The following is a 27,782-nucleotide window of genomic DNA, read 5'->3' on the forward strand; positions in this document are numbered from 1 at the left end:
AGCAGAGAATTGACACGTGTAACGTACGCAGTCTGTTTAGTAGTCGTGTTGCATCTTCTAAGCGTTCTGCCAATAAAATGTTGTCTTTTGTTTACCTTCCCCTCAACATTATCCATACGATCGTTCCAATTCAAGTTGTTAGTAATTATGATTCCCAGGTATTTTGTTGAACTGACAGCCTTTAGTTCTGCTTACTTATGCACATTCCCTGAGTAAGAGCCTGCTCTGACTGACTTTCCTGTAGTCTCTCGGTAGCAACCCTCCACGTTCATGCACGGCTGAACGACAAGGCCGCATCTCTATCAAAGTTTTAAACAACTCTTATATTTTTCACGGACTCGTTGATGACTGTGTCTTGGTAATTTTGAACATGAACTAGAATTTGTATCTGCTTGGATGAGATCTTGCACTTCTTCACAAGGCTATAGTTCGTCACCAATAATTTTTCTAGACTTCTGTATTTGAGATGCTGCACTCATAAAACTTCAAATACTTATTAATAAGTACATCGTGCTATCTAAACAGACACGGATTAGTAAGTACAACGTGCTATCTAAACAGACACGGATTCCAGTCCAAGTTTCAAATTATTGGATATTGGCTGTCAAAGAGTTCATAGAAATCATAATGTCGATTGAGAACTATAATACAAATGCGAGCTATGCACTCAGAAATTCGTGAAAGCGTGCGGCTGATGTCGAGAGACTGCATGGGACCATTCGTAAGCACTGTATTTTCCAATGCGATGAGAACCGTAACATAGCGGTATCATCAGTGATTCATGTCGCAGCTGGTACCACTGCACCATTTACATCTATGGATTTTCTTTGACAGTCAGTCGCTTTGCTGACAGTAACAGTGGATATATCCTTGAAAACTTATGGATTTCTTAGAAATGCGCCAAAATTTCATGCAAGGGAACGAAGAGGTATCGACGTATATTTTCTGACTGCCAGACTGTGCGATCGTGTCTCTGGTTAAATCACGAACTACTTCTCGGTGTGCCGAGAGAGATGGCGCAGTTGTTAGCACAGTGGAATCTCATTCGAGTGTACAACGTTTCATACCTCCGTCCGGCCGTGCAGATTTAGGCTTTTTATGATTTCCCTAAATCGCTTAAGGCAAATATTGGGATAGTTTCTTTCAAAGAGCATGGCAGATTTCTTTTCCCATCCTTCCCTAATCCGCGTTTGCGCTCCATCTCTAATGACGTAGCTGTCGAGTAGACGTTAAACTCTGATCTTCCTGCCTTTTGTCCTTCCTCCCTTCTCCGTGATGCACCCGCATAATAGGGGCGTGCGACATTGTTAATGGAGATCCTACAGTTGAAAGCCCGTTGGTGTTATTTGAAAGGAGTTCGGATACCGAATTCCACCCTTTCATTTTGTTGTCAAATGATTCAAATGGCTCTAAGCACTATGGGACTTAACATCTGAGGTCATCAGTCCCCTAAACTTAGAACTACGTATACCTAACTAACCTAAGGACATCACACACATCGGTGCCAGATGCAGGATTCGAACCTGCGACCGTAGCAGCAGCGCGGTTCCGGACAGAAGCGCCTAGAACCGCTCGATCACAGCGGCCGGCCTTTTGTTGTCAACAGCACTATATTTACATGCCATCATTACAGTCATCTACACGTAAGAGTGGCATTTAAGGTACAAGTTATAAATAGCACAGACTCCAACACTCCACCAGCTCATCCAAGTTCTTAGAAGTATAGCGTGTAACTTTTCGTTGTGAAAGGGAAGACTGACAGTAGGAGAGAGAGGGAAGAGGCAAATATTTCACCCAACAAACATTTTTTAACTGCATCTGATAGCTTCCCCATAACCACAGGTTTCAAGCTGCAACGAAACGTACCATCAACGAGAAAAAAAGACTACGTTTAAACCTTAAATTACCCATATGATTTGTTAATCAGCAAGTGAGTATTTCGCGAAAATGTTGAATGGATTTGAAAGCAAAGGCACAGAAGAAAACTGCTCTCCCCCATCTGTTAATGTACAAGAAGGACCCAGGATCAGTGCGTCATTCATTTGCCTGCCCATCATTTGGACGTCAGTATGGAGGGACGTTTGGTTAGCACAGCGCTGATCCGATCGTTGGTGTCGTTTCAAACCAGAGGCGCTACTTCTTTTTCAAGTAGCTCCCCAGCTATCATTACTCGGCTAAGTGCACAACGTTCAATTACTCCCACTTAGAGAAAATGATTGACTGTAATGCAAAGCTGGCCGGAGTGGCCGAGCGGTTCTAGGCGCTACAGTATGGAACCGCGCGACCGCTACAACCGCGCGACCGCTACAGTCGCAGGTTCGAATCCTGCCTCGGGCATGGATGTGTGTGATGTTAGGTTTAAGTAGTTCTAAGTTCTAGGGGACTGATGACCTCAGAAGTTAAGTCCCATAGTGCTCAGAGCCATTTGAACATTTTGTAATGCAAATGCAACACTGGTCCTCCATGACGCAATCAGACACGTCGACCACTCATCTACGGAGACGGACCCCTCCTCTTGTAAACGGCTTTTAATAATGTACTCATGACCATAATTCAAACAGAATTCCAAAATTACTGCATTTAAAATATGCATCCTCATTGTCAAAAAAGTATCTACGAAAATACGAAACTAAGAAGTGGCATCTGCGATGTTAAAAATGTAACATGAGTTGCTGTCATATTACCCACGTGAGTACTTTTCCGGCTCTAGCAGCTCATGATAATACTTCTGTTTCACGCTCTAAGGGGAGATGTCACGGGTCTGTGTTCGAAAAATCGATTTTTCAAAAATATTTTTTGTTATTTTACAGAGATTAATCTATGTTACGTATAAGTTTTATCCTGATAGCAGCATTAGAAATGCATTTAAAATATTAAAATATTTAACTCTGCAGTCACAGCCACGCCCGCATTTTCAGGCGTTTGGGAAATGGTGATGGGGACTCTTCTTCTTTCAAAGTTGTAATAGATAATAAACGTGAATTGGATTCATTTATGGTGAATACATATTAGCGTCGACTATTTGTGACAACTCAAAGTTGTGCCGGACCGGGAATCGAACCCAGATTTCTCACTTATCAGGAGTGATCGCCTTAAACACTTCGACTATCAAACACACACCCAGTGCCGGTGCAAACCTCCATACGCCACACAGCCACACTCCAGTTGCTCGCACATTCGTGAAACTAAGTTTACGAAGACCATTGGTATTTTGTATCGTCATTTTATCACCATCAAGTGTGATTACATAATTAATGGCGATAAGGTCTCTGTTGATGCAGCAGCTGGATGGCTGAAGGACATTGTATTGTAATAAATGCTGACATTGTCGCCATTAATGAACTAATCAGAAAGGTTAGAATATCTTGGCCACATCCAAAAGTGGCTTAGTGGTAGGGTCCGTCACTTGTTAAACTAGAAGAAAGATTGAGCCCTTGAGAATGGAAAACCACTAGGAGGAATAGACTGGCTTACTCTTAAAGAAACTATTTCTCTTCAGTTATTTTATGGGACAGCTGGTAGAAATAATGCAAACAGTTAAAAGGAAATGGACGTGATGAGTGTGTAATTTACTTTCAAAAACTATCCATCTGCCAAGTACCAACGCATAATCTATGCCCGAAAGACGAATGATGTGAGCACAACATTAGAAATGAACCATATTCACGTAATCACTCACTTCCAGAACCTGTTGTGAATGCAGATATGTCCATGTTCAGATATTACAAACACTGATTTACTGAGCAAGTGTCTTCATAGGAATACACAGAGTGCGAGTGAAATCCTGGTAGTTTAATCTGGATTAGATACTCAAAAAGTATATTCTATGCATTTAACGCACTAAAAATAGGTGTCTACGATGCAGTTTCAAATTTCACTGCGACAAATATTGGCGGAACTGAGGATGAAGAGAGCTGTTTTTTACTGCAAAAACATTTTACACCATCTATCACAGCGGGATCAAAAACAGACACAGCACTTTCTGATCTACAAATAAAGGGCAGACAGATTACAAGGGAGGAGAAGAGAAACCTGGAGGAAGAGGAATATCAGTATGGAGGAATTTAAAATACAGATAACTCTGTTACATGTTGAAATATATCAAGTAAATCTTTGAACAGCACTTTCGCGGTTTTACATTTTTTGGATTATCAGAAGCCTTTCATCAAAAAGCACGTGACCTAATGCTATGAAATGTTCCGGAGCTGTTCAAAACATCTGGCTTTCTCATTGGAAATAAAAGATATAATATCCTATAACTAAATTTTGATTTATAGGACTGCATGTTTGCAAATAATACTTAATTTTGATTGTGCGACGTTAAAAACTTTTTAAATAATAAAATTTTAAATATTTAATCACCGTAGTTTAGTGATCTTACAACCCTCTTAGGACCCTAAGATAAAATTTTCAAGTTGATTGCACGTGCAGAATTTCAATTACCAGTTTTTACAAAAAGGCAACAAACAAATTAAAAACATCAATATTTATGGTAATATACTACTCCCGGGCCTTTTATATATTTTTCTATTAAAATATAGCTCTTTTTCTTTGCAAATGCAACCTTACTATGATTGTAAAGATTTTTTAAAGAAACGATTACGTTTTCGGTGGCATCTCCTCACAAGCAGTGAATATAGATATATGCAGTGACTCATTGACTAAAAGAGTACTTTCAATCACTGTATTGATGATTGTCGTTTTCAGTAGGCTAATGGCTTGACAGAATGATGATGAGGTACTGATTACGAGAAGATATTTATACTTACTCGTGTCTGGAATCTGAGCTCCCGTACTGAGAGGCGCCAGTGCAGCAGCCTGTTAACAAAGAAAGAAAAACATCATTCGAAAAACATACTTTGCTTTGTACTAAACAGACAGCAATTAGCTACTGCAGTTGGAACTGGCCAAGGGCATCTCTCACCAGTCAAGTACTCGCACTGATTGTTGCCTGAGATGTTTTTTATTGTGTCCGTCTGTTGACTTTCTAATTTCCAAGGCTTTGTTTGATTTCCTTTCGTTTTTCCCATAAGTCATATGCGTTATGCTTAATAGTTGCATTTACGTCATTGAGCCCTGGAATTATAGACGTCTTTCAGCAACTGAGTAAAGGTGAATATGCATCTTTCTGAAAGTGTCAAGACGTTGTGATGAATCAATAAGGAGGGTGTTAGAGGAAATGAGAAGGACTGGAATACGATACGCGGGCGTGCTGAAAAGTAATGCCTCCGAATTTTTAATGTGCGACCTCTTAAAACTTTTTAATAAAACAAACGTTATTAACATTTCACACCTTTATTGTTCGTGTCTACATATTTGCAGCCCTCTGCTGCGGGAGGGCTCCGAATTATAGCGAGTAATGTGGCGGCGTGTAACATAACTATGTGTGCTACAATCGAGTTTACAAATGGAATACCCTCTCCTTCAGCATGACAAAGCCAGAAAACAAACGAGCTCTGCGATACCTGTAGCAAATAGCGCCTTGGGTTCACTGTCATTGATCTTCCTCCACACAGTCCCGACTTGGCCCCATCCGATTATCATTTGTTTTCAAAACTTAAAGAAACACCTTCCAGGACTTCACTTTGATACTGATGAAGAGATGCAAGCGTAGGTGGGATTATGGCTCTGTCAATAAAGTCAAGCCCTCTACAATGACGATAGCAACAAACTGGTCTCTCGTTGAGAGAAATGTGTTCATCGCCAGGTTGAGAAAGAAATATGTAGACACGAAGAACAAAGATGAAGAATGTTAATAACGTTTGTTTTATTTAAAAGGCTTTAAGACTTTTAACCCCCCGCCCCCATGAACCATAGACCTTGCCGTTGGTGGAGAGGCTTGCGTGCCTCAGCGATAGTGAGAGAGCCGTACCGTACGTGCAACCACAACGGAGGGGTATCTGTTGAGAGGCCAGACAAACGTATGGTTCCTGAAGAGGGGCAGCAGCCTTTTCAGTAGTTGCAGGGCCAACAGTCTGGATGATTGACTGATCTGGCCTTGTAACACTGACCAAAACGGCCTTGCTGTGCTGGTACTGGGAACGGCTGAAAGCAAGGGGAAACTACGGCCGTAATTTTTCCCGAGAGCATGCAGCTTTACTGTATGGATAAAAGATGATGGCGTCCACTTGGGTAAAATATTCCCCCATTCGGATCTCCGGGCGGGGACTACTCAGGAGGGCGTCGTTATCAGGAGGAAGAAAACTGGCGTTCTACGGATCGGAGCGTGGAATGTCAGATCCCTTAATCGGGCAGGTAGGTTAGAAAAATTAAAAAGGGAAATGGATAGGTTAAAGTTGGAAGCAGATTCATAAGGATGTAGGCTGCAGTACGTACTGGGAGATGAAGCAGCTCGCACAGGATATAGTAGCATGGAGAGCTGCATCAAACCAGTCTCAGGACTGAAGACCACAACAACAAGACTTTTCACAAAAAAAATTCGAATGAATTACTGTACTTTTCAGCACGTCCTCTTATTAAGGCAACTTGTCAGCTAGTCGATCCATCACATGCGTCTATTATTTTGACTAATATGCAAACGAAGATGTTGGGCCGTACACTTAAAATTTCGTAATTACGATTAATATTTATGGGGTTTTAGAAAGCGTCCTGTGAGTGGACTATGGATCTGTGACCTCACGTCTTGTGTCTACGTTGTTGTGTCACAAATCTCAGTGGAGCAACATTTCTTAATGAAGTCTTCAAAACATTCCCCAGAATGTTTTAAGGAAGCACACCTCGATTCCGGAACAAAAACAACCACGCATCGACGCTTACCATGACTATTACAAAGCGAAACGTGGAAAATTATTTTCTGGAAAAAGTAATCGCAGGTGATGAGACTTGATATTATCAGTACAAACCTACCGCATAACGATGAAGTGTAGAAATTCACACGAAGGATCAAACCTTTGACTACATAACGGAGTTGAATAATATCCAAAAGGATTTTTGTGACTGTTCCGCATGGGTGCATCAACGTTCTGTGCATTGTACTCAAGGGGGAGGGGGGTATACTACGTAGAACACCCGAAGCATTAAAACCACCCTCTTAACGTTTCTTTATTTTTTATTAATCTTGTCTCGAAAGGTTTTGGACGAACGTGGTACATGTCAAGTAGCAGCCTCGGTACATAATCGATTAAACTTTGGCCACCTCAGTGAGGATTTTAACAACTCAATTATTTTATCAACATTAGCTTCATATTAACTTTAATTACTTCATTTAGTTCGTTATTTAATTATGGATCTCAGCGGGGGACTCTCGTGATAACATACCGTTGGACCTTCCGATCATGTTCCGGCATAGTTTATTTTTAATATCATATACTTTAACACGCAGAAAAGTTACACGTTATACGACATACAGCACGGAGGGCAGCCACATACATCGGGCTCCTGTTCCACGGCATGTATGCGGTAGTGCCTCAGAACCACAAGACGTGATAGGGTTGAGGCAGTTTAACAACATCCACTGACACTATCACGCAGTCCCTTAACCAGTTCGATCGTAGTCCGAGTAAAAAAGTGTAAATGTTGTATGGGGTTGCTGGTTGGGAAATCCGACGGAGTGAGTTCAGCTACCTGTCGAAAAGGGTGTTCTGCCTCCGGCATATTGGCCACTTTGCTTGCGGGTACGTGAGAGTTGTGTCGTATGTGTATTTGTGGAGTATAGGTGAGTGTAAGGGATGCATGTATAGTGTGGTGTTATGTGTGTTATATGATGATGATGATGATGATGATGATGATGATAATGATGATGGCGACGATGATGAGAGAAGGGCGAGAGTGAAACGCAGTGCCCATACATAGCCTACGCCTCCCGATTAGCAGCAAAGGGGCTGCCGAACTTAATGTACCAATGTCCCAATCCGGTTGACGGATCTGCATTAACAGTGTCACTTGCCCTCACTTCATGAAATACTGAGGAGAGGCTTGGAACTTAATCCAAGAGACTGATGCAAATACTGCTTATCAGGAACTTAATGCCACCATCTTTCCTCCTTTGTTGGACAAATACTGGCAGTGAAAATTTCATTTACTACAAGGATTCGAACCAGCGTACCTCCGAGTCGAGTGCCACCGCACAGACGTCCGTTAGCGAGCTCACCTCCGTAGGCGGGTGTAGCGCGAGTTAAAATGGTGCGGTCAATAGACGTCAGTAACTGAAATTAAACAAATTAAATGAATCAAATCTGAATTGTGACAGAATTTGTAACAGCCGCTGTGCCTGTCCCCCTTCCCTTTCTGATCTCTTTCTCTGTATCTCTGTTCTCTTTCCTTTGCTACAATATTACTCCTACATGGTACAGCATACTTGAAAATGTTCCACTGTCTGAAAATTTTTGATCCTGTCCCCCCGAGATTGGTATTGAGGAGTTCTGAAAATGTATGTTACTATTGCAGGAACGGTTGATAGATCTATGTCAAAAAATGCAAAAGCTGTGTAAAGAAACATTTATTGATGCCAATGAAGAGCATCGGTAACAGGAAGGGGAAAAAGGAACAGATCTAACATATGAAGCAGTGAAGTATGTTCAGGAAACTAATAAATCTTTAATGTTTCTGTGCAGGTCATCAATCAATCGGTGGTAGCTGGGCGATGCATACATTCTGCTCTACTACGTATGTGAGTGTACAGTTGAATGGAATACACGGGTTGAGTGTAAAATGCACATCGTCTTCCATTTTGTTCATTAAAAACTGTACCCAACAGTTTATACACGGCTCAGTCGCATTAATGTGACCACCGCTATGTTCGACGTCAACGTGCAATAACGACTGACATACGGCAGGTGGCAGCACTAGCAGTGTAGGGTATATAAATCGCGTCGGGGGACGCGGGAAACAGTGAGAACTCCACATCCTGGCCGAGGTGCCTCTCCTTCGAACCCGCATCCTCTCCGCAGCCACTTCCTTTTACCAACAAACCAGACACTCTCCCAATCCTTTAATCCTTTCCCTGGGCACCCGAGTCCACCGTCTAGCCACCATTCGATGGCCTGACCTTCTCTTCCGCCCCCATGACTCCACATTCACTAGCCACCTCATTTCATGCCAATTACTCTCTCTCACATCATCGATCCATCTCCCCACCACGTCATGCCATTCAGCCCCCCACCCCCACACCCTCACCAATGCTGGCCTAATCATGACAGGCCCTTCCTCTTTCCACTCCTCCATCTGTCACTCTCTGACTTCTTCCTCCCCCCCCCCCCCCCCACTCCACCACCTCAAGATTGTCTGCCACCACCATCACCGACGCCGCTACGGAGAAGAAGAGGCCAGGATAATCCACTGTCCTGTCATTTTTCATTTAAAAATCACGCTGGCCAGTCAATTATGCCGTTCGTTTATCCGACCTCTTCTGCTATCCTTCTGACTATCCTTTCATCCTTTTTTTTTTTAGAAAAAAAAACACCGCAGCACAAAAGTCAAGTCAAAAACCATAACCACCATGTCATCTCCACACCACCACACCATGTAAGAAGGAGAAGCGCCCCAGTAGCGCTAAGACTTCGCTCCCAGCAGAGGGTCCAACCCTCCGTCATGTGCATCTGCGTCTGCGGGAAACAGTGCAGTCGTTGTCGTAATGCAGAAACGGAGCGATTTATCTGACGTCCAAAAGGGCATGCTCAGTGGCTTTCGGGTCAATGTTGGAAACATTTCCGAAACAGATAAGTTTGTAAACCGTTCGCTTGCCACCGTGGTTAAAGAATACTATTCATGGCTAAATGGCGCTATCCAAAACTGGCGTAGAGAGTACTGCGGTGTACCACGGACCATAGACGACGAGCACGAACGACGGCTGCGGGGATGTGTACGTGCGAATAGACGTGCAACTGGTGAGCAACTTGCACGAGAGCCTCCGTTGCAGCTACCTACTTCATGCACCCATGCTGACTGCTGTTCATCGGCAACGATGGCTGCAATTTGCACACCAGTACCGCAACTGGTAGTTCACCGAATGGCGACAGGTGGCCTTTTCAGAGGAATCACGTTTTATGCTCCATCGGACAGATGGCCGTTGGTGTGTACGGCGTGAAACATCTGAAAGCAAAGGGTCCAGGTCGGAGGAGGCAACATTATAATCTGGGGTATATTTTCTTGGCATTCCCTAGCTGATATCGTCATTCTGGAAGGCACAACGGATCAAGATATATACACTACTGGCCATTAAAATTGCTACACCGCGAAGATGACGTGCTACAGACGCGAAATTTAACCGACAGGAAGAAGATGCTGTGATATGCAAATGATTAGCTTTTCAGAGCATTCACACAAGGTTGGCGCCGGTGGCGACACGTACAACGTGTTGACATGAGGAAAGTTTCCAACCGATTTCTCATCCACAAACAGCAGTTGACCCGCGTTGCCTGGTGAAACGTTGTTGTGATGCTCGTGTAAGGAGGAGAAATGCGTACCATCACGTTTCCGACTTTGATAAAGGTCGGATTGTAGCCTATAGCGATTGCGGTTTATCGTATCGCGACACTGCTTCTCGCGTTGGTCGAGATCCAATGACTGTTAGCTCAATATGGAATCGGTGGGTTCAGGAGGGTAATACGGAACGCCGTACTGGATCCCAACGGCCTCGTTTCACTAGCAGTCGAGATGACAGGCATCTTATTCGTGTGGCTGTAACGGATCGTGCAGCCAAGTCTCGATCCCTGAGTCAACAGATGGGACGTTTGCAAGACAACAACCATCTGCACGAACAGTTCGACGACGTTTGCAGCAGCATGGACTATCAGCTCGGAGACCATGGCTGCGGTTACCTTTGACGCTGCATCACAGACAGGAGCGCCTGCGATGGCGTACTCGACGACGAACCTGGGTGCACGAATGGCAAAACGTCATTTTTTCGGATGAAACCAGGTTCTGTTTACAGCATCATGATGGTCGCATCCGTGTTTGGCGACATCGCGGTGAGCGCACATTGGAAGCGCGTATTCGTCATCGCCCTACTGGCGTATCGCCCGGCGTGATGGTATGGGGTGCCATTGGTTACACGTCTCGGTCACCTCTTGTTCGCACTGACGGCACTTTGAACAGTGGACGTTACATTTCAGATGTGTTACGACCCGTGGCTCTACCCTTCATTCAATCCCTGCTAAATCATACATTTCAGCAGAATAATGCACGACCGAATGCTGCAGGTCCTGTACGGGCCTTTCTGGATACAGAAAATGTTCGACTGCTGCCCTGGCCAGCATGTTCTCCAGATCTCTCACCAACTGAAAACGTCTGGTCAATGGTGGCCGAGCAACTTGCTCGTCACAATACGCCAGTCACTAATCTTGATGAACTGTGGTATAGTTTTGAAGCTGCATGGGCAGCTGTACCTGTACACGCCATCCAAGCTCTGTTTGACTCAATGCCCAGGCGTATCAAGGCTGTTATTACGGCCAGAGGTGGTTGGTCTGGGTACTGATTTCTCAGGATCTATGCACCCAAATTGCGTTAAAATGTAATCACATGTCAGTTCTAGTATAATATATTTGTCCAATAAATACCCGTTTATCATTTGCATTTCTTCTTGGTGTAGCAATTTTAATGGCCAATAGTGTATGTATATCTCTGGGGACCATGTCCACCCTCCTTACATGCAGAGTGTCTCTCGTCGGCACAATGTCACCTACCTGTAGGACAACGGTACGTGTCACACCGCTCGCAGTTTACGTGCGTGGTTCGAAGAGCACCAGGATAAGTTTACTGTTCTCCCCTGGCCACAAAACTCCCCAGATTTAAACCCAATCGAGAATCTATGGGATCACCTCAATTGGGCTGTTCGCGCCATGGATCCTCAGACGCGAAAACCAGCGCAGATGGGCAAGGCACTGGAGTCGGCATGGTTCCATATCCCTGTCGTTACCTTCCGGAACCTCATTGACTGTCTTCGCTCACGTCTCTCATCTACATCTACATTTATACACCGCAACGGTGTGTGGCGGAGGGCACTTTATGTTCCACTGTCATTACGTCCCTTTCCTGTTCCTGTCGCGTATGGTTCGTGGGAAGAACGACTGGAAAGCCTTCGTGCGCGCTCGAGTCTCTCTAATTTCACATTCGTGATCTCCTCGGGAGGTATAAGTAAGGGGAAGCAATATATTCGATACCTCATCCAGAAACGCACCCTCTAGAAACTTGGACAGCAAGCTACACCGCTATGCAGAGTCTGCCACTCGAGTTTGCTAAACATCTCTGTAACGCTATCACGCTTACCAAATAACCCTGTGACGAAACGCGCCGCTCTTCTTTGAATCTTCTCTATCTCCTCCGTCAACCCGACCTGGTACAGATCCCACACTGATGAGCAATACTCAAGTATAGGTCGAACGAGTGTTTTGTAAGCCACCTCCTTTGTTGATGGACTACATTTTCTAAGGGCTCTCCAAATGAATCTCAACATGGTACCCGCCTTACCAACAATTAATTTTATATGATCATTCCATTTCAAATCGTTCCGTACGCATACTCCCAGATATTTTACAGAAGTAACTACTACCAGTGTTTGTTCTGCTATCACATAATGATAAATAAAGGATCCTTCTTTCTATGTATTGGCAATATATTACATTCGTCTACGTTAAGGGTCAGTTGCCACTCCCTACACCAAGTGCCTATCCGTTGCAGATCTTCCAGCATTTCGCTGCAATTTTCTACACGGTGCAAATAGTGGTTATTCAGGCCTTTCTCAGGTGGTCACTTCAATGCGACTGGGGAGTGCAATTCCGTTTATACACCGTTCAGACAGAAAATGAAGCCCATCTGATTAATAGCGCGTTACTTCAACACCAGGTGTCTATACAAAAGTACGAAATTACTGTTGTCTGTAAAGTCAGTTACAAGACTGGACCTTTTGCTTGATGTCAAATAAGTTCGACACTGTATTTGAGGACCGGTACATCAACTGGAATTCATCATCACAGTGGTTTCATGATAGGAAGTCACCAGCCAAACCTCTGACGCTGTTCAGGACTTTTTTGGCGTCTTCAGTAACAATATCAGATCTCTGGAAAGACGAAGCTGTTGTCCACTAATTACACACTGCTAACACCGGCCTACGAACTCGTTAAGTCGCACAGAACATTTTTCTCCTGCAAACTGCTCATCCTGATATGACCACGAACGTGATGTAACAAGAAACATGGTTCACATAACTAGTCATGGTTTACAGTGCTCCATGTTCAGCTCACCATGTTTCGGATCCCACTTCGCAGCAATGTTCGACGAACGGTACGCTTGTAACACTTGCGTGATTCCCCGTGTTCTACACGTCTTTCAGAAAGAAAACTACGATCAATCGGCGACCGATCCTCAGATCTTTGGATGTATAATCTAATGGCTGCTCTATGATCAACTAAGGCACACATGTTTTAGCAATCCTACTGAAACATCAGATATTTGAGCAAACAGGAAAGAATTGTACAAATTCTGTTGTTCCCTTTCATTGGATTTTCAAGCGTACACAAGGACAAATATTCAACTTTCCAACCATTCCAGTAGTGTCTAAAAGTGGTTTTATTACAACAAGTACATGCGCTCGATCACGCTATAACCATTCCTCTAAATATCAAATGATTCAAATGGCTTTGAGCACTATAGAACTTAACATATGTGGTCGTCAGTCCCCTAGAACTTAGAACTACTTTAACCTAACCAACCTAAGGACATCACACACATCCATGCCCGAGGCAGGATTCGAACCTGCGACCGTAGCAGTCGCGCGGTTCCGGACTGAGCGCCTAGAATCGCTAGACCACCCCTAAATATCTCTTGCGATAAAAAAAAACCATAAAAGGTAAACTATAGCTACATGTTTCCACAAACAGAGAAGTGCAAATGGTTTGTAGTTCGCCAAAATTTATTTACGGAACACCAGGAAATAATATGATTCTATCTAATGCAAAACTCATGTAACATGGCTACGTACTGTACCACCAAGAAGATGGTTCCTGGAATCTTGTTGGGGAAAAGCGAGATACATAATGTACCATGAGACAATTGTTGCGTTTGTCCCTACTATGTAAAGGGTGATTATAATTAATGTTAAATTTTCAAAACGCCGTGGAAATAATAACACTGGTCAGAATGACGTTAAATTGCAATGGAATATCGGAGAAGGGGGATACCGTATGGCAGAAGAAAAAAAAAGGGAAAATTGATCAGTAGATGGCGCTGTATGTGTCAAAATACGTAAATGAAAACGTCTGTCATGCGCTCGACCCATTGAAGTTGGTATATACACGCTGGGTACACGACTTTTCCTCCTTTCGCGTCTGCGACGTTCACCATGACTGTCTCAAGGAAGGATCGCGCTCTGCTTGTAAAGCTGTATTACAAGAATGATGACTGTGTACACGTCGCTCTGCAGAAGTTCCGGACACTGGAGGGTTTGAAAATAGACGTTGGTCCGATAACCGCCGTGGGTCCGTAGAAAATGATTCGGAAATTCGAAAAGACGGGTTCTTTTCGTAGGCAACCTGGTAGAGGGAGGCGAATTGATTCGACGTCAGTGGAAGCAGTGGCCACAGCAATACAGGAGGAAACGAATGATGGTGTACAAACGTGTAGTGCACGGAGAATTGTTCAAATGGTTCAAATGGCTCTGAGCGCTATGGCACTTAATATCTGAGGTCATCAGTCGCCTAGAACTTAGAACTAATTAAACCTAACTAACCTAAGGACATCACACACAGCCGGCCGGGGTGGCCGAGCGGTTCTAGGCGCTACAGTCTGGAACCGCGCGACCGCTACGGTCGCAGGTTCGAATCCTGCCTCGGGCATGGATGTGTGTGATGTCATTAGATTAATTAGGTTTAAGTAGTTCTAACTTCTAGGGGACTGATGACCTCAGATGTTAAGTCCCATAGTGCTCAGAGCCATCTGACATCACACACATCCATGCCCGAGGCAGGATTCGAACCTGCGACCGTAGCGTTCGCTCGGTTCCAGACTGTAGCGCCTAGAACCGCAAGAACCGCACGGCCACTCAGGCCGGCACGGAGAATTGCCCGAACATTGGACATACCCGTGAACATGGTGCGTAAAATCATATGAAACGACCTTCTTTGCTGTTGTTGTTGTTGTTGTCTTCAGTCCTGAGACTGGTTTGATGCAGCTCTCCATGCTACTCTATCCTGTGCAAGCTGCTTCATCTCCCAGTACCTACTGCAACCTACATCCTTCTGAATCTGCTTAGTGTACTCATCTCTCGGTCTCCCTCTACGATTTTTACCCTCCACGCTGCCCTCCAATGCTAAATTTGTGATCCCTTGATGCCTCAAAACATGTCCTACCAACCGATCCCTTCTTCTAGTCAAGTTGTGCCACAAACTTCTCTTCTCCCCAATCCTATTCAATACCTCCTCATTAGTTACGTGATCTATCCACCTTATCTTCAGTATTCTTCTGTAGCACCACATTTCGAAAGCTTCTATTCTCTTCTTGTCCAAACTAGTTATCGTCCATGTTTCACTTCCATACATGGCTACACTCCAAACAAATACTTTCAGAAACGACTTCCTGATACATAAATCTATATTCGATGTTAACAAATTTCTCTTCTTCAGAAACGCTTTCCTTGCCATTGCCAGTCTACATTTTATATCCTCTCTACTTCGACCATCATCAGTTATTTTACTTCCTAAATAGCAAAACTCCTTTACTACTTTAAGTGTCTCATTTCCTAATCTAATTCCCTCAGCATCACCCGATTTAATTTGACTACATTCCATTATCCTCGTTTTGCTTTTGTTAATGTTCATCTTATATCCTCCTTTCAAGACACTGTCCATTCCGTTCAACTGCTCTTCCAAGTCCTTTGCCGTCTCTGACAGAATTACAATGTCATCGGCGAACCTCAAAGTTTTTACTTCGTCTCCATGAATTTTAATACCTACTCCAAATTTTTCTTTTGTTTCCTTTACTGCTTGCTCAATATACAGATTGAATAACATCGGGGAGAGGCTACAACCCTGTCTCACTCCTTTCCCAACCACTGCTTCCCTTTCATGCCCCTCGACTTTTATGACTGCCATCTGGTTTCTGTACAAATTGTAAATAGCCTTTCGCTCCCTGTATTTTACCCCTGCCACCTTTAGAATTTGAAAAAGAGTATTCCAGTCAACATTGTCAAAAGCTTTCTCTAAGTCTACAAATGCTAGAAACGTAGGTTTGCCTTTTCTTAATCTTTCTTCTAAGATAAGTCGTAAGGTCAGTATTGCCTCACGTGTTCCAACATTTCGACGGAATCCAAACTGATCCTCCCCGAGGTCTGCATCTACCAGTTTTTCCATTCGTCTGTAAAGAATTCGCGTTAGTATTTTGCAGCCGTGGCTTATTAAACTGATAGTTCGGTAATTTTCACATCTGTCAGCACCTGCTTTCTTTGGGATTGGAATTATTATATTCTTCTTGAAGTCTGAGGGTATTTCGCCTGTCTCATACATCTTGCTCACCAGATGGAAGAGTGTAGTCAGGACTGGCTCTCCCAAGGCCGTCAGTAGTTCTAATGGAATGTTGTCTACTCCGGGGGCCTTGTTTCGACTCAGGTCTTTCAGTGCTCTGTCAAACTCTTCACGCAGTATCGTATCTCCCATTTCGTCTTCATCTACATCCTCTTCCATTTCCATAATATTGTCCTCAAGTACATCACCCTTGTATAAACCTTCTATATACTCCTTCCACCTTTCTGCCTTCCCTTCTTTGCTTAGAACTGGGCTGCCATCTGAGCTCTTGATATTCATACACTTGGTTCTCTTCTCTCCAAAGGTCTCTTTGATTTTCCTGTAGGCAGTATCTATCTTACCCCTAGTGAGATAAGCTTCTACATCCTTACATTTGTCCTCTAGCCATCCCTGCTTAGCCATTTTGCACTTCCTGTCGATCTCATTTTTGAGACGTTTGTATTCCTTTTTGCCTGCTTCATTTACTGCATTTTTATATTTTCTCCTTTCATCAATTAAATTCAATATTTCTTCTGTTACCCAAGGATTTCTAGCAGCCCTCGTCTTTTTACCTACTTTATCCTCTGCTGCCTTCACTACTACATCCCTCAGAGCTACCCATTCTTCTTCTACTGTATTTCTTTCCCCTATTCCTGTCAATTGTTCCCCTATGCTCTCCCTGAAACTCTGTACAACCTCTGGTTCTTTCAGTTTATCCAGGTCCCATCTCCTTAATTTCCCACATTTTTGCAGTTTCTTCAGTTTTAATCTACAGGTCATAACCAATAGATTGTGGTCAGAGTCCACATCTGCCCCTGGAAATGTCTTACAACTTAAAACCTGGTTCCTAAATCTCTGTCTTACCATTATATAATCTATCTGATACCTTTTAGTATCTCCAGGGTTCTTCCACGTATACAACCTTCTTTCATGATTTTTAAACCAAGTGTTAGCTATGATTAAGCTGTGCTCTGTGCAAAATTCTACTAGGCGGCTTCCTCTTTCATTTCTTAGCCCCAATCCATATTCACCTACTATGTTTCCTTCTCTCCCTTTTCCTACACTCGAATTCCAGTCACCCATTACTATTAAATTTTCGTCTCCCTTCACTATCTGAACAATTTCTTTTATTTCATCGTACTTTTCTTCAATTTCTTCATCATCTGCAGAGCTAGTTGGCATATAAACTTGTACTACTGTAGTAGGTGTGGGCTTCGTATCTATCTTGGCCACAATAATGCGTTCACTATGCTGTTTGTAGTAGCTTACCCGCATTCCTATTTTCCTATTCATTATTAAACCTACTCCTGCATTACCCCTATTTGATTTTGTGTTTATAACCCTGTAGTCACCTGACCAGAAGTCTTGTTCCTCCTGCCACCGAACTTCACTAATTCCCACTATATCTAACTTTAACCTATCCATTTCCCTTTTTAAATTTTCTAACCTACCTGCCCGATTAAGGGATCTGACATTCCACGCTCCGATCCGTAGAACGCCAGTTTTCTTTCTCCTGATAACGACATCCTCCTGAGTAGTCCCCGCCCGGAGATCCGAATGGGGGACTATTTTACCTCCGGAGTATTTTACCCAAGAGGATGCCATCATCATTTAATCATACAGTAAAGCTGCATGTCCTCGGGAAGAATTACGGCTGTAGTTTCCCCTTGCTTTCAGCCGTTCGCAGTACCAGCACAGCAAGGCCGTTTTGGTTAATGTTGCAAGGCCAGATCAGTCAATCATCCAGACTGTTGCCCCTGCAACTACTGAAAAGGCTGCTGCCCCTTTTCAGGAACCACACGTTTGTCTGGCCTCTCAACAGATACCCCTCCGTTGTGGTTGCACCTACGGTACGGCCATCTGTATCGCTGAGGCACGCAAGCCTCCCCACCAACGGCAAGGTCCATGGTTCATGGGGTGGCCCTTCTTTGCTATCCATTCAAAATTACCCATGTGCACGAGTTTCTTTCTGTTGACCAGCCAGCAAGAGAGACCTTTGCGTTAGAATTTCTTTCTCGCATGGAAGAGAACAATGTTTGGCCGTGGAAGATTTTGTGGATAGACGAAGCCCACTTCCATCTGACAGGATATGTCAATACACAGAATTGTCGAAAATGGGCAACGGAAAATCCACACGCAAATCAACCATTACCATGCCATCTTGAAAAGGTCACTGTGTGGTGCGGGTTCACGGCATCATTTATCATAGGCCCATATTTTTCGAAGAGACAGTTGCTTCCGGTCCTGTTACCTGTACAGTCACTGGTAAGCGTTACGAGTGTCTTTTGCTCAACTGCGTCATTCCAGCTCTCCAACGGCGTGGATGTGTGGATGGAATCATTTTTATGCAACGCGGCTCACCTCCGCACATTGCAAATCCAGTTAAGATGCTGCTGAAGCGCCATTTCGTAAATGCTAGAACTATAAGCCGCCATTTCCCTACAGCCTGGCCATCCCGATCACCTTATCTTGATCCGTGTGACTTCTGGCTGTGGGGCTATCTGACAGATGTTTTGTTCAGTGTTCCGATTGCAAACTTAGCTGCATTGAAGGCACGCACTGCACAACACATTCTGAACGTGACCCCAGAAACACTTCGATCAGTTGTGGAACGTGCTGTTTCTCGATTTCAACTGGTTGCAAAAAATGATGGACAGCATATTGAACACTTTTTGCGACAGTCACACGGAAATTAATAATCTGATTTGATTTTGATTGATGCTTTTAATGCGGTTTTTGGCCTCAGGACAATTAAAAATCGATTTTTTCCATCCGATGTGATATGACCTTGCCGTGGTGGATGGGCTTACGTAACTAAGAGTATCACACCTGTATACCTATGCACACTGAGTAGTAAAGTTTGTTTAAAATCAAACGTACACCTTCGGCATTGTTATGTGATTAATTTGTCATCTGTAGTCGACCACTATTAAATTATGATGCTTATAGCTCCATCTATTGCTACATTTTGTAACTACTTATTTTTCTTCTGCCATACGTTTCCCCTTTCTCCGATAAAATTCCGGTGCAATTTGACTTCATTCTGACCAGTGGTGTTATTTCTACAACAGTTCGAAGTTTAACTTTAATTATAATTACCCTGTATATCGTGTCGTGAGATGCTCCTGTGGTTTCTGGACCGCCCTGCGACTTCCTAAATGTGTTCGGAACAGAGTTTCATAAAAACAAGTGATCATTTGGAAAAGTATTCACCTTTATTAAGAGTCATATGCCTTTCCAAGCCCCGTTCTTAAATATAGATGATCTTTAATACAAATTTGAAATAACTTAGCATCTGACAAAGGAAGATGCGGTTCAAGCCTGTCCAAAAAGAAAAAAATGTGTAAAAAATCTCACGTCTCTTTTTCCTTGATAGCGAGAGAGATTGTACGTGAATTTGTTGAAGAGTAACCGTTGCTTCAGGCTGACATTTGTGATCTGGGCTAAGACACACTGTACAGTAAACTGTATTCTCTCTTCACAATTGTTTTCCGTGAATCTACTAATAAAACCTTCCACCTGAGTGCGGTAGTAGCACTTGGGTGCGTGCAGAGCTCGCTCCACCAGCCGTGTTGCCACCCGAGTGACGCTGGAAATGAATGTTGTCGTTGTTGACCTTCGCGCGAAAAATCTGGCGCAGGTGAATTTCGCAATGAGGTCTGGATGTAATTCTCGACTGATTGTAAAAAACCGTAAAAAACATAGCCGCGCGGGATTAGCCGAGCAGTCTAGGGCGCTGCAGTCATGGACTGTGCGGCTGGTTCCGGCGAAGGTTCGAGTCCTCCCCCGGGCGTGTGTGTGTGTGTGTGTGTGTGTGTGTGTGTGTGTGTGTGTGTGTCCTTAGGATAATTTAAATTAAATAGTGTCTAAGCTTAGGGACTGATGTCCTTACAGTTAAGTCCCATAAGATTTCACACACATTTAAACATTAAAAAAAAAGCATTGTGCGGTCTATTATCCAAATCGTTTTTGGAATAGTCGTACAATACTTAAAGTCTGGGCTTACACATGTTCTTATTTCGTACTACATGTTTAACATCTTAAGATACGGTTTTTATCGAGATCGCCGGCCGAGATGGCAGAGCGGTTCTATGCGCTACAGTTTGGAACCGCGCAACTGCTACGGTCGCAGGTTCGAATCCTGCCCCGGGCATGGATGTGTGTGATGTCCTTAGGTTAGTTAGGTTTAAGTAGTTCTAAGTTCTAGGGGACTGATGACCTCAGATGTTAAGTCCCATAATGCTCAGAGCCATTTCAACCTTTTTTTTTTTTTTTTTAATCGGCATCAATATCCGCATTACACTTATTTACCTACATGTTCCCGAGAACATATTCACCACAGACATTACGATGCGGGAAGTTTTCCTTCCCTAGAAGTTATAGAAATTTCTTATTTATAGGTAGATTGTCAAATAGTTTTTCATCTATAAAATTCCCTCTCTTCCAAACCAAAGAAAGATAGAGGCTTGTGCACATAATTTTTCGTCCACGTCATTTTCCCTACTTCCTTATATTTATGTATATCAGTACTGTTCTCAAACTGGACACGGTTGGCTGATGACAAATACCCTGCGAGAATATGCTTACTTTGAAAGCGTGGTGGTATTTCTCATAAATTGAAACGATGACTTCAAGATATACTCTATGCAACCAAACAATTTCAGTCAACGTTTACTGTTCGTCCAAAAACGCCAGTCATGCAACTTATACTACATACAACTTCATTTTGCAAATATTATAAGCCTTATTTATTTTGCACGCAGCAGACACTTTAGTTCACGCCAGAGACATTCGATGGAGTTCGAGTTGGAGCTCTGAACAGGACAGTCCAGAAAATACACGCCACTATCTTCGAAGTTTGCTCTTGGACCTCTGTACATGAGCCACGACGAAAATCCTGTATAATTGTAAACGGAATCTCTTAACGGCTGTTCCATACAGTACACTTTAGAATTTTTTGGTCCCTATCAGTTAACTTCTGAACGGAATTCTTCTGTAACTGCCAGCCGCTGTGGCCGAGCGGTTCTAGGCTCTCCAGTCCGGAACCGCGCTCATGCTGCGGTCGTAGGTTCGAATCCTGCCTCGTGCATGGATGTATGTGATGTCCTTAGGTTAGTTAGGTTTAAGTAGTTTAAGTCTAGGGGACTGATGACCTCAGATGTTAAGTCCCGTAGTGCTTAGAGCCATTAGAATTTTCTGTAACTATTGACGAGGATGTGTGATGCCTGGTTTGAATTAGGAGTTCGGCGGTCCCTGTCAGTTAACGTTTTAGGTAGAGCAGAGCGATGATTGGTTTTACTTGTATCCTGTAGTTTCCATTTAACAATGGAATTGCTGAGAGTGGACGTAAGGCCTCTTAACCGCGTTAATTGCCTCTAACAACTTGTGGGCTCTGATAATGATGTGTCGTTCGAACACACTCGCTGATCTCTGTTGACTCATTCTGACAGAGAAAACGTCTATCAAGTTGATGGTTTATTTAGCACCATGGCAGACAATCAACATGTGCCACGTGTGGATTGACATTAGGTAAAATATATGCGATTTCGATTCCTATATACTGAGAGAAGATCTGAATATGAACCTCTAGATCAGAAAGGTTTTGGATCCCTAGGCATGCTTCTTTTTCAGGCAATGCTAAATGTCGTATTTCAATAGAACAATATACATCCAATTGAGGAGGGGAATGGAGAAGCCTTCCTCTAAGAACGGCGCTTACCACTGCTCACCTGGTCTGATGTGTCGCCCATCGATCATAGATCATAGATCGGCTATAGTGGGCAGAAAAATGTTAGTTACGGCTCTTTAACAACAACCGTCGATGCTTTGTGGACTCGTATTCACTCAGCCACGAAACTTGAAGACTCTGGTAGCAGTACGTAGGTGTTTCACATTGAACTTTAACCTGCAGGTTAGAGATTATGTGCATTTCTGTAATGCTAGTAGCTCATGTGCTGCTATGTATCTAAACTGTGGCATAAAATTAATTTGAAACATTTATATCGTTCGTCGTGCGCGAATTTTGACAAACATTTTATAGATAAAACAACAGTCATTTAGCACTTTCTCTTGTGCAAGTCTTCCAAGTCCTCATCAGTTCGATGCTTTGCATGCTGTCTGTGTTTCCTCTATATTTAAGAATCTACTGAGTGGACCTCACAAACCTGAGAGGGCTCATTCTATATCACCCAGACAATAAAAGATCTGTCCTCGCTAGGAATAGAATCCAACATCTGCGACGCAGTCCGTTACATGAACAGTCTTCTCCGGTGATTAACTCCGCACGACTTGTCTAAAATATGAAGAGAGAAATGTGTGGGAAAAACTTAGAAGAAGAAGAAGAAGAAGAAGAAGAAGAAGAAGAACAGAAAGATCGGCATGGTGTATCCTACAGCATAAGTAGCTGAGACGACGAGAAGTCTGTGGCAAGGTGAGGCCTTTATTTAGTCCTTGAGGAGTGCTCTGAAAGCACCATTGCAGGACCTCTTTTGTGTCCCTGTGCAGCGCAGTGTTAACTAATCTCTTACATCTTCCATGACTCGTTAACACGGATATGTAGGGAGCACTGTAGAGGAGAATGGCATTTGTAACGCCGACTATTGATTTGACAGCTGTAATAAACCTTAACATGTTAAAGCGGATGGCACAAATTAAAGAGGTAATGGGCAAACTAATAAAGCGAGAGAAAAAGAATACCGTCAGGAGACTGATTTTTTTTATTTTATAGGATGGACGAATTAAATGCAGTTTATAAGAGGTTCTATTAGCAACAGCAATGGCAACCTTAACTGGCGGAGATGTGAAATGCCTTGGCAAAAATTTTTCAGCGCTTCATTGATTATGTAATGGATTAGATCTAGGGAAACTTTTTGTATAACTATAACGATGAAGAGACAAATAAAGGTTCTGTTTAGGGTCAAACACCGAACCTTATATTCTCCTTTCCAACGGATTAACCGCAAGTAAACTGCTTTTCTGTTTACAGTATTATACACCTTAGAAGGCATCGATACATTTTTATATAGGAAACAGTAAATGAAATAAAAGTATTTTATACCATCCCTTGACGTTTGGACAAGCGATTGTGGCAACTGGTTTTAAATTTCTTTAGTCGCAGAAATATAATCCCAGTACCCCGCAGAAAGCGGCCGGCAACCGGACATCCGTTGGTGGGTACTCGTCCATGAGACACTGCTTGTGCTGCATCGATCCTGTGGTCCAACGTGGACTTTCTTTTTCGAAATTATAGATAAGTTACGGTAACAACAAGAGTGCAAAACAGGAACATTTTGTTTTCCACACCCAAATTCGATCCTAAATGTCATCTCTCGAAGGGAAGTTTACTGAAACCAGTTTCCTTCAACGATTTCTTTTTTATAAGACCAAAAGCATGGCCTTCATCTGAATTACCTTATAGGGCGAACTATTTCACAGAAACAACTGTGACCTTATTGGTAAATATTGATGTCGCGCCTTCATTTTTTGGCTGAATATTAAAAATAAATCAATGTTTTGTGGCTGGCGCAAAACTTTCGATCTGAAGTCATTTCGATGGCTTATATGGTCTAGCAGCTTCTCCTTTGGGACTACGTGTTTACGGGAAACTCGTGGCGCGCTATTTATTTCGCTTAAAGAGGAGTATAATGTCACATGTTCCTCCCCTCAAGAGGTATTCAACTCTGATGTTTATTATACAACAAATGAAGTCGCTAAGTAAATCGCCTGTCGAAAGTGAAAACGAAAACAACGCGCACTTTTATCTCTGGCCGATAATGCACTAAACCTTCTTGCACTGTCGAAAGACTGTGCTAGAAAGGGGGGAGGCAAATTACTGAACACAGACTATCTTTCACGCCTCATAAAACAACGGTAAAAGTGAAAAACTGTAAGAATAACATTAACTATTCGCAAAATGGCACATTTGGGAAATACAGGAAAAAGTATTGAAGGGCCTCTGCTGTTTGGTAAGCATGTTTAAACATGACGGGGGCATACGTAGCGCATTGGTGAGTATTAGTGGTGGTGGTGGTGGTGGTGGTGGTAGTAGTAGTAGTAGTATTATTTTTCCGTAGATCTCTTTTACAAGGGTACTGGACTTGTTTTGGGATTATAATTTAAGAACAACAAAAATAAAGAAATTCGCATATACAGACATTTACAGACTTCCAGGAGTAGAATGACAAGGATATAAATCTTCTGATCCAAAGTATCCAACAGATATTAGCGGATATTAATATGAGGGGTGTCCACCGTTCGCCTTTATGACGGCGTGAACTCAGCTGGGGACATTTTCAATGAGGTGACTGAATGTCTATGGAGAGATGACAGCCCGTTCTTCCTCAAGAGCAGAGACCAGAGAAGGTAGTGATGTTGGAGGCTAAGGTCTGGAGTAATGTTGACGTCCTAACTCATCCTAAAGTTGTCCCATTTGGTACAGGTCGGGACTCTGGGCAGACGAGTCCATTTCAGGATTGTGTTATTGTCCACAAACCATTGTCTCACAGTTGCTGCTTTATGACAAGATGCATTGCCATTCTGATACCTACAAACAATCTTCGTCTCCGAACTGTTCCTCTATTGTACGCAGACCACAATATTATAATGTGTTCATATCCTCCCAAATTTGTTGTTTTCTTAAGCACAAGTAGGGGACCAAGTTCTAACCACGAAATCACCTCATACTGTAACACTGCCTCCTGCGTCTCTGTTAGCGCTAAGCATGATGGCAGGTAACTTCCTCCAAGTTGTTCCTCCGCGTTTCCACTTCACAACCACGTCACCAACAGTCGACTTGGACAGCGTTGGGACGGTTGAAAAGTTCCTGGTGGATCTGCTGCTCAGGTGACATCCAATGACGAATCCAAGTTCGAAGTCACTGAGGTCTCCTGAGCGACCTATTCTGCTTTCTCTACATAGATTTGAAAATTTGTCGTTTATCAGTCAACCTTTGAATGTATGCTAAAAGCCTGTTGAAAATATAACATGTATAATAGTGCATTGCGTTCTGCATAACATCAAGGAAGTGTTATCCAAATGCAAATTGTTTTTCTATCGACTATTCATTGATTTAATGCAGCAGATCCTTTTGAATGAGTCCATATTGCTAACCACAAACGAGAGATAATAGAACGGGAATTCCGAGACGCTTGAATAACTGCCTGCATTAAGTCCACGAACGGATACTGCAAATCGTCATGACTTCTTGCTTAATGGCTGAGGATAGTCTTTGCTAATACACAGAGCTTTCCCAAAATACAGGGTGGGACAAATAAAAGTGACCCGTACGAATGGACACTATTGAACGTAAAATTGTGGCAGCATTACCGGAGGAGGAAAGTACCTACAGTTTCTTCCAACAGGATGGAGCAACTGCCAATTCAGCCGGCCGAACCTTGTAGCACATTTACACATTCGCGCCTGACGGTGTTGTTAGCAGAGGTCAGTCTCGTCGCGGCCCTAGCTGGTCATCCAGGTCACCTGATCTGTCAGGGTGTAATTACTTTGTGTGGGGAGCCCCCAGTCGCAGGTGTATCGCAACAACCTTCATAGTGTACAAGAACTTCAGCAGAACATTTCGGATGAGACTGCAGCAGTCCAGCTTCGATCCGCCTTCAGCAACTTGCTGACGATGTTCCAAAAGTGCCAAGAGACGAATAGTGGTCACATTCAAAATCTTGTATAGTCAGGTTAGTACTGTTTTTCCTATCCTCTGTTAAGTTTCTTTGTACCCTGGAACTCTGTTCTCCCGGCCACTTATTTGCCCCACCCTATATGATACCACAAGAGATAACAGAGTGAATGCAATCAAGGTAAACAAGCCTTCTCGGTTCCCTGTGTGGCAATAGACATGAGAAAGAATAAATGAAGAATGAAGTCTGTGGGAAACTCTCCGGAAGAAGCGGAGGTAGGCTGGTAAATAGGCAGCGGTTAGTACGCAATTTGCCGTTGGAAGGAAGGAGTAGGAGAGAGGAAACATGGCGTACGTAGGCAGAAATTAAATTATGTGCCGAAAACCGCTTATGGAGGACATTGGGCACGGTAGACATGCATGACAGAGCGAGATGGAGGAATGACTTGTGATTATTTAAAGAAGAAGCAAAACCATTTCTCGAGCCGGCCGGGGTGGCCGTGCGGTTCTAGGCGCTACAGTCTGGAACCGCGTGACCGCTAAGTCGCAGGTTCGAATCCTGCCTCGGGCATGGTTGTGTGTGATGTCCTTAGGTTAGTTAGGTTTAAGTATTTGTAAGTTCTAGGGGACTGATGACCTTAGCAGTTAAGTCCCATAGTGCTCATAGCCATTTGAACCATTTCTCGTAAATCTACAAAGTTAAGACACGTGATTTGCTAGTCGGAAACGAGCAGTAGGTCAGGCCACGAAAGGTACGGGAGTGGTGTGTCACATACAAAGGATGTCATCCCTTCCGTGACCAAAATAAGGGGCGTCCCAGTTGTGTGGGCTTCGGCACCGGGAGGGAACCGTTGCTGCGCCTCCGCCACCGGAAGAGTAGCGATCGTGGTAACACCGGAAGCTGCGCACACGCGCCATACGGCAGGCGACGAGCACGCCTGCTGCAAGCTGCAGGTGGCCTCATACTCTCAACACCCCTTTCAGAATAAGAACTCGAAGACCCTCCGTTACAGTCACTTATCTCTGGACTCGTTTCGAAGACATCATCATATTCAGTGGTGATTATTTGAAATTTTACATGTTTGGAACACGATGTTACTGTCTGACATGCCTACAGACCAATAATTTAAGTTCTTAGTTCAGTAGCATTGCTCTCAGAAAAGGAAAGATGTCGAAAACACTAAACTTTATTAACAATTTTGTCCGTGGCTACAACGGAATTTGAAGGGTTGGCAAATTAATATATGTTCAAAGAAATTTCTGGCCAGTCGTCGTTTGCTAGACTCCACGATATTTCGACTGGACAGCTGTTAGTTTTCCTTCGGGAGCCATCGTAGACCTTAAGCCCGAAATATCTTTGAACAGTGGGAAGATTTTAAAATTCCCAAACCAACAATTTTTTTTAGAAGTAGTGTTGGATATGTGCGGTTTCTTTACATCTGCGTAACATATTCTCCTCGAAAGCTCAATATTTGCATCATACAGCCACTCTGTTTACAAGCTCTACAGAATCGTGTAATTGATATTCTGTGCCACATTGCTTGCTTTGTTCGTATCTGACTTGGTTAAAGTATTATAAAACTATAAGCTCATTCGACAAATTACAGTATGTCCATAAAAGATTGTCCCTGTTTCGTGGTATATTATAACAGTTTAATTTAGAATATTTACAACAAATCGTACATTAAGCTGAAGGTAAATTA

At 43.2% G+C, this 27,782-nt stretch overlaps 1 protein-coding gene across 2 annotated transcripts in view; it reads right to left on the reverse strand.

Annotated features, from left to right (window-relative positions):
• LOC126298022 (cuticlin-4) overlaps window positions 1–27,782 on the reverse strand; it is a 253,797-nt gene that overhangs the window by 58,590 nt on the left and 167,425 nt on the right. For both annotated transcript variants that reach the window (XM_049989344.1, XM_049989345.1), the window contains one exon: window positions 4,770–4,818. In XM_049989344.1, the coding sequence (XP_049845301.1) occupies window positions 4,770–4,818 (49 nt within the window). The remainder of the gene's footprint in view (window positions 1–4,769; window positions 4,819–27,782) is intronic.

Source organism: Schistocerca gregaria, chromosome X, assembly GCF_023897955.1.
Source record: "Schistocerca gregaria isolate iqSchGreg1 chromosome X, iqSchGreg1.2, whole genome shotgun sequence".
Lineage (NCBI taxonomy): Eukaryota > Metazoa > Arthropoda > Insecta > Orthoptera > Acrididae > Schistocerca > Schistocerca gregaria.